The sequence below is a fragment of the Tupaia chinensis genome, unplaced genomic scaffold (assembly GCF_000334495.1).
Source record: "Tupaia chinensis unplaced genomic scaffold, TupChi_1.0 Scaffold145652_1, whole genome shotgun sequence".
In the NCBI taxonomy this organism is placed as follows: domain Eukaryota; kingdom Metazoa; phylum Chordata; class Mammalia; order Scandentia; family Tupaiidae; genus Tupaia; species Tupaia belangeri.
In genome coordinates this window covers 3,513,319-3,521,915 of record NW_006205509.1, presented here as the reverse complement: position 1 = coordinate 3,521,915, position 8,597 = coordinate 3,513,319, and the positions used below count along the sequence as shown (strand labels likewise).

The window sequence follows — 8,597 nt, the reverse complement described above, 5'->3', positions numbered from 1 at the left end:
TAGTCAAAGACCTTACCATACACGTTATAATCAACAGATTTCTATCCATTTTGAGTACTTTAAACATTTTGCTTCTTTCTTCTTGCCCTTGATTCCCTCCCTCTCACTCTCTAACTATGCCTAAGGTAAGGGACTGATAACTATTTGCTTCTTTCTTCTTGCCCTTGATTCCCTCTCTCTCACTCTCTCTAACTATGCCTAAGGTAAGGGACTGACAACTGGGATATATAGAGAACTCAAAAGCTTACACACACACACACACACACACACACACACACACACACACACAAAACTACAATGTTCTTAACATGAGAGACTGAAGGTTCTATGGACACTGGCCAGGTCTCCTTTGGGAGTGAAATTGAAAGAATGGAAGGAATTTTCAGCATGTCCCTATCAACAAATACTTTGAAATATTCAAATTTTTGCAGAGAATGGCTTCCATTCATCATCTTACTTGCTTATATAAACCCCAAATAATGTGTTTGCTTTCAATAACATTTACAATCTTATCCTTGCAGGGTCCTAAGAAGTAACTGCTCTGGCTGGCTGTGCGTCACCATGACTGGAGCTAAGCTACCATCATGCAGGTATAGAAAGAGGCAAACACCTCCTTGTTTGTGCAGGCGCACAGGTGAGCTAGATTTGGACCTAAGATGGACGTAAGCTTGAACTGATTTGTGAATGAGATCAGAATTTAAGTTTCTCTTGACAAGTTAGGACCCAGTCACAGATTTCTGGCAAGGCCAGAAGAATCACAATTAAGATTCCCTGCACCAGAAAGATTAAACATGTGGGGGAATACAGAAGCCTATCATGGAAACAGATTATGAAGGTGAAACAAAAGCAGAATATTGGTTTATTATCCTAAAAATTTCCAAGTGAAGCAAGAGTCCTCATATAAAACAATAATTTACCACACAGCCCTGTCAATTAGGGTTCGGAATGATTTCATAGTGTCACCATTAATATAAACTGTTCACAATCCTAGTCCTCTTGGACACACAGGTGATGCCTATGGCATAAGGATACAAAAAAAATTCTTAATGAAAACAAAACTCAGGACCAGCAGTTGGTGAAACTGCTTTGTCACTGGGCTTCCATGTAGTCAACCGCAGTTCGGGTCCCAAACCTGGTGGCTTAAACTCATGGGGGGCACGTGTGTGTGCATGCCCAGGACCCCGCGAGGAGAATGGAGGAGAAGGGATTGTGGCATGGCCATCCCCCCTGGGGGGGTGATTTCTCACTTTCTGAATCTCTGTCTCTCTCTGTCTTTCTGGCGAGCACACACACCCTATAGCAAAAACCTCTCCAATAAAATAAATAAATAAATAAAAGTTAAAAAAAAAAAAAAACTCTTTTCTCTCTGACTTTCCTTGACCTATTAAATAATAATGCATCCACAGCACAGAAATAAGCAGTATCTCTCAGTAATGGCAAAAGTGCTTAAAGAGTCTATAGAAATGAGAAAGCACCGATCACGAATGTTGCAGTGACATGAAATGACATGCAATGCAAATAAAAGCATCCTTGAAATTCAGCAGCAGTAGCCCCAGTGAATGGCAACTTTGATGGACTGCAACATGAGCAATACTTCTGCCAAGCATCAGTGCTATGGGTGGCACTGGAGTGGAAAGATGAGGTGCACTAGAGGTAATCAAGAGTTCTTGTGTGAAGTATACATGGGATTTGTGAATGTTATTGAACTGTGATCCATGGGACCAGCAGTTAGTGTAATGGCTATGTCACTGGACTCCCATGTAGCCGACTGTGGTTCAAGTCCCGGACGCGGTGGCTTAAACTCACCCTGGGCGCGTGTACGTGTGTGCCCAAGATCCTGAGAGGAGAATGGAGGAAAAGGGATTGCAGCATGGCCATCCTCTCTGGGGAGTGATTTCTCACTTTCTGTCTCTCTGTCTTTCTGGCGAGCGCATGCGCCCAATAAGAAAAAAACTCTCCAGAAAAAAAAAAAAATTGTGATCCATATCTTCAAGTTTCTTTCAGTCTAGAGGGGAAACAGATACATGGTTAACATGTGTACATGTAGGGCTGGCTATTGGTGTGGTGATTAAGTTACTGGAATCCCACATGGCCTACCATGGTTGAAGTCCTGGACTTGGCGGCTTTCTTTCTCACCTTCCCTGTCTCTCTCTCTCTCTATGTCACTCTCTGGTCAAATTTAAAATTAATAATAATTATAATAAGTAAAATTAAATAATAATTCTTTTTTAAAAGAATACATATAAAACATGTTAACAGATATATAAGAAAAGAAGCAGAATTCAGACTATGACATAAGGATGAGAGCAAGGAGCCCAGTGATTTAAACAGAGAGCTGTGGGTTAAAAAAGAAAGCAATGTTGGAAAAACCATGTCACAAGCTGTAAAGATGCACAATGATTAAATTGAAAAAGAAAGAGGAAAGGCAAAAGAAAGCAAATAAAAGAAAAGAAAGCAGTCAAGGAACCAGCATTTGGCATAATGGCTATGTTGCTGGACTCCCATGTATTCGATCCAGTTCGAGTCCCGAACCCAGTGGCTTAAACTCATGCTGTGCGCATGTGCATGCGTATCCAAGATGCCGAGAGGAGAATGTAAGAGAAGGGATTGCGGCATGGCCATCCCCTGGGATGAGGCGGGTGATTTCTCACTCTTTGTCTCTCTGTCTTTCTGGCGAGTGCAAAAACATCTCAAAAAAAAAATGAAAAAGAAAGCAGTCAAGACAGTATAAAGAAAAAGCAGGTTTATAGGTGACATTGAAAAGCATATGAAATTTGGATCAGAGAAACTAAGAGGAGGATATTTGATGTGAAGAAGAATGTGGTAAAGAATGCTTTCTAGGGAACCAGCAGTTAGTGTAATGGCTATGTTGCTGGACTCCCAAAAAAATAATAATAATAATAGATAACTCGATCAGAGAAGAGAAGACCTAGAAACAGATATATGCTACATATTTTAGGGTTTCTGAACTGTGGGAATAGTGTAATAGACACTAAATACCATAAGTGTATAGGTGAACCAGACATACTCACATTTTCTGGTAAATTTAGTGGAGGAGCAACAGAATTCTTTTTTTATTTTTCTGGAGAGGTTTTTGCTATAGGGCGCGTGCGCTTGCCAGACAGACAGAGAGAGACATAGAAACAGAAAGCGAGAAATCACCCCCCCAGGGGGGATGGTCACGCCACAATCCCTTCTCTTCTCCCGGGATCTTGGGCACGCACGCACACGCGCCCGGCATGAGTTTTAAGCCACCAGGTCCGGGACGCGAATCGCAGTCGACTATGTGGGAGTCCAGCGACACAGCCATTACACTAACTGCTGGTTCCCAAGCAATAGAATTCTTTGAAGTATCTGAATACTGAGGCCCAAAATAATTGATAATAAAGCAGGATAAAAACTCTTACTGAGATACAAGTGGGTAAAGTTTTGCTATGTCAAACAAACAAGATGAACACAAAATCTAGACAAAGCAGAGAGGGATGTATGAGAAGAAGATGTATGCCCTGAAGGACATATTAACAATTATAGGAGATCTCATCCTTCTTTCTGCTTTACTCCAAGGAAATACCCTCCACAAATGGCCCTGAGGAACCACAGCACCATCACGGAGTTTATTCTTGTTGGGTGGTCTGCTGACCCCCACATCGAGGCTCTGCTCTTTGTGCTCTTCCTGGGGATTTACCTCCTGACCATGATGGGGAACTTGATGATGCTGCTGGTGATCAGAGCTGATTCCCGCCTCCACACGCCCATGTACTTCTTCTTGAGTAACCTGTCATTCCTGGATCTCTGCTTCTCTTCAGTCACTGTTCCCAAGCTGCTGAAGGACCTTCTATCTGCAAAGAAAACCATCTCAGTAGAGGGCTGCCTAACTCAGGTCTTCTTTGTGTTTATCACTGCAGGGACGGAAGCCTTTCTTCTCTCAATGATGGCCTATGACCGCTATGCTGCCATCTGCCACCCACTGCTCTATGGCCAGATGATGAGTAATGAGCTTTGTGTGAAGATGGTGCTGGCCTCATGGGCCCTGGCCTCTCTCAATTCAGTGGTCATTGTGCTCTTGGCTGTTAATCTGGACTTCTGTGAGGCCCAAACCATACACCATTACACCTGTGAACTGCCCTCTCTCTTCCCTCTGTCTTGCTCTGATACCTCCATCAATATCGACATCTTGACCTGCTCCACTTTACTGCATGGGTTCGGAACAATCTTCCCAATCTTCTTCTCTTATGCCCGTATTGTCTCCACTATCCTGAGCATGAGCTCCACCACAGGCCGCAGCAAGGCTTTTAACACGTGCTCCTCCCACCTCATCGCGGTGATCCTGTTCTTTGGGTCAGGTTTGGTCCGCTATCTTATGCCCACCTCTGGTTCCTCCCTAGATTTGCTTGCCTCCTTGCAGTACAGCGCAGTCACACCCATGCTGAATCCCCTCATCTACAGCCTAAAGAACCAGGAGGTGAAAGCAGCTGTGAAAAGGACATTTGAGAAATGTCTGCATTATTTTAGGTAACGACAAAGGACACTGAATGGTAGGAAATAGTTTGTGCTGCCAAGTGCTTGAACTTAAGGTAGAATTTTGGTGGGGCTGGCAGGTGGCAAGGTGGTTAGGCACTGGACTTCCACATGGCCGACTGAGTTCAAGTCCCGGACGTGGCGTTTTTCTTTCTGACTGTCTCTCTTTGGTCAAATTAATAATGATGATGATGATGATGATAATAACAAATTAAATTCAATAATTCATTCAAAATAGTTTAAAACTTTGGACCAGCAGGTGGCGTGGTGGTTAAGAGCACTGAAGTCACACATGGCCGACTGCAGTTTGAGTCCCAGACCTGGTGCCTTGTTTTCTCACTGTCTCTCTCTTTCTCTTTCTCTTTCTCTCTCACTCTGTCCCTCTCTGGTCAAATGAAAATAAATAAATAAATAAAGTTTAAGAAAATAATTCTTTTAAAAAATAGCATAAAACTAAAGGTAGAATTTTGGATCACTAACTTAGAGGGAACCCTGTATCACTCTCTCACTGACTATATTGGTAATGAAAAATAAAAGTGGAATGATATATTCAAAGTCGTAAAGAAAAAAACTGCCAACCAAGAATATATTATCTAACAAAGTTGGTCTTCAAAAATAGAGTACAGATCAAAACTTTACAAGACAAAAAGAAAAGCTGAGGAAATTCATCACCATTAGACCTGCCTTACAAGAAATAGTAAAGGGAACCAGCAGATAGTATAATGGCTACATCACTGGACTCCCATGTAGTCAACCGCGGTTCGAGTCCCAGAGCTGGTGACGTCAACTTACACTGGGCTCATGTGCAAATGTGCCCAAGATTCTGAGAGGAGAATGGAGGAGAAAGGATTGAGGCAAGGCCATGCCCCCTGGGGAGTGATGGCTTTCTATCTCTCTGTTTCTCTCTGTCTTTCTGGCGAGCAAATGCACCCTATAGCAAAAACCTCTCCTGCCTCCAAAATAAAAGCACCACATGCACACACATGCACAATAACTTTGGAAAGCCAACCTGGTGAAATATTGTTTTCATGTCACACTGTGAAATAAAAAATTAGAACATCCCATTTATTTCAAAATAGGGTCAAGAGGCAGTTGAAGAAAATTGAAGTAAACTCAAAGTAACAGCTAAGCACCCACTGTGTTTCCTAATTATCTGTGATCTCCTTTCTCTCCCAAAATGCAGGAAGGGACTTTGTTCCAATATTCCGTTATTGGCCTATAGACTGGACCTGCCAAAGGAGAGAACAGTGACCTTTGATTCTCTCCCTGAAAGTTCATTAACTAAGCTCATATAATGGGAGAGAAGATTGAAGAATGTAAATATACCCAGGCAGAGTTTTGCCACAAGTTATTGACTATCCTTGAACATCAAGGCACCTGCCAAAGAGATTTTTTTTCTTTATTCATGATGAAGCACATGGGAGAGAAAGAGAAACACCTCTTAAATATTAAGAGGTTAATATTTGACCCCTTTCCTCCAGTCCTCTAGCCCATAGGTTCTTGGGCAATTTCACATGTGCCTTGCAAGTTTCAGGCCACCCAGACCAGGTATTCAAACCACCGTCACCATGTGGGATCCAGCTTCTCTAGAGCAGTGCATTACTGCTGTGCCATGGAGCCTGCCCCACAAAGTGAATTATTACTCATCATTGTCTAATCATTGAGCCACTTACCTCTGTACAAGACCCATTGCTAGAGCTTTTGACTAATACAAGATTTTTATTATCAACCCATTCATAACTTTTGCCTTTAAAAATCACCCTGAGATCTGTAAGATAATTAGCACACTTTATTCAAGGCAACTTGAATACAGTGGGTCTGGACAATTATCCTCGATTTGGCCAGAAAAACATTCTTTTGTTTTATTTATTTTGTTTCAGCCTTCCATTAAAGGTTGACAAAGATAAAGGGTAGGCTGTTTTAGAAGAGATCTCAAAACAGTGAATCAAAGAAAAGACTATTTTTCTCATAAGTCCAGAGTGAAAGGCCCCAATTTTTTCTATCATTGCTTGTTCACTCCACCACTACTCAATCCTCAAACAACAAAAAGACTGATGACTGCCCTCAGTATCTATCCTTCCCTACGACCTTTCAGTAATAGCTCTTTCTTGTGTTTTAGACACATGACTGCTCCTGTAATGAAGACTACATATTTCAGCCCAGTGCGGTCTAATGTTAGTAACAACTGGTGAATTGATCATTGTTGCAGCTGAGTGATGGATATAGAGGGATTATTATGCTAGCCTTTCTACTGCAGGATATGGTTAAAATGTTCCATATTAAAAAGTTTTTAACCAGGGATTAGCAGTTAGCATAATGGCTAAGTCGCTGAACTCCCATGTAGCTGACCACGGTTCAAGTCCCAGACCCAGTGGCTTAAACTCACACCGGGTGTGTGCATGCCCAAGATCCTGAGAGGAGAATGGAGGAGAAGGGATTGTGGCATGACCATCCCCCCTGGGGGGTGATTTTTCGCTTTCTGTCTCACTGTCTCTCTCTGTCTGTCTGGCGAGCACACGCGCCCTATAGCAAAAACCTCTAATAAAAAAAAAAAGAGAGAGAGAGAGAGAGAAAAGTTTTTAACCACAAGTTTTTTAAGTTTTAATCAATTTAGATTCTGTCTGAATTACACTAAAGAATTCACTTTAGATAACATGGCTTAATTTTATTTTCTTCTGTGTCATTTTCTATCATTTTTACAGTCATAAATATGATTATATTCTTTTATGCTCTTTTTAAAACATAAAAAAGAAGGAAGGAATGAAAGAAGGGAAGAAGACATGAATAATGGGAGGAAAACTATACCAAACTTTAGAACTAAGAAAACTTAAAACTCAATGTATTTATCTTTTTTTTTTCAGGAAAGAAAAAAAGATTAAATGGTTTTTGTTTTAGATAATACTTAAATACTAAGACTGACTAAACACATTGACTAGGTTTTTATATTCATTGTATTTACACGACAACTGATTTTAACTTTCTAAGAGCAGCTGCCCAGGAGGAAGAAAAAGCAACTTATAATAGTTTCTGGGGTCCATACTGCCTCCTCAGGCCAGCTGTCTGTTAACAGAGTAATGAACTAAAAAGTAGTTGTTTTCCCATTCCCACTTCTTATGTTTCAACTTGAAGTGTTTTTGAATAGGAAATGTGTTTGTCTGGATATAAAAAGCTAGATGACCATCCTAATTCAAGATTGTGTTTCATCCCAGGAGACCTGGCAACAGATTGGGTTAAGAATTACCCCTTATAGGGACCAGCGGTTAGTGTAATGGCTGTATCGCTGGATTCCCATGTAGTCAACTGGGGTTTGAGTCCCAGACCCGGGGGCTTAAACTCACACTGGACGCATGTGCATGTGTGCTCAGAATCCCGAGAGGAGAATGGAGGAGAAGGGATTGTGTCGTGGTCATTTCCCCTGGGAGGTGATTTCTTGCTTTCTGTTTCTCTGTGTCTCTCTGTCTTTCTAGAAAGTACTTGCACTCTATATTAAAAACATCTTCAAAAAAAAAAAGAATTACCCCTTATCTACAGGAATGCTGTGATGAAGTCAAAGATCCACATAATTAGTGTAAATTCCTCTGTAAAGTGAGGGGACTTCTTCAGGCCATCTGCCGTGTCCCATCCAGACTAGCAAACTGGTTACAAAGCTTGATCTTCCACAGCATAAAGACTTGTCCCCTCTGTAATGGTAGATGCAAAAAGGAAGGTTCATCATATTGTGAAACCAGCTTTCAGATGAAAAAAAAAAAAAAAGAAAGAAACTATGCTGCGATTAAAACAGATTAATAAACTGTAAATTTTTTAATCATACTTATAGGATACATATTGAATAGTTTGAAATTTATATGCTGTAAAACTATGACAATCTACGTTCTTAAACACACAAACTGAAGACTTTCCAGGAGGATATAAAATTTGAGAATAAATTCAGGAAATTACTTCCTAAACTCTGAGACCATAATATATACCCATGATACCTCTCCATGATACATATTTTTTGAGGTTATCTGTACAAGGGCATTTCTTGTCTCACAGAGGCTCAGAAACACTTTTATTTTTTAAAAGAAGCATAAAAAAAA

At 40.9% G+C, this 8,597-nt stretch overlaps 1 protein-coding gene across 1 annotated transcript; it reads left to right on the top strand.

Annotated features, from left to right (window-relative positions):
• Positions 1 to 3,580: 3,580 nt before the first annotated feature.
• Positions 3,581 to 4,516, top strand: LOC102489101 (olfactory receptor 8S1-like). Its single transcript, XM_006168251.1, has one exon. It carries the CDS (start codon positions 3,581 to 3,583, stop codon positions 4,514 to 4,516), a length of 936 nt encoding a protein of 311 aa, XP_006168313.1.
• Positions 4,517 to 8,597: the final 4,081 nt, after the last annotated feature.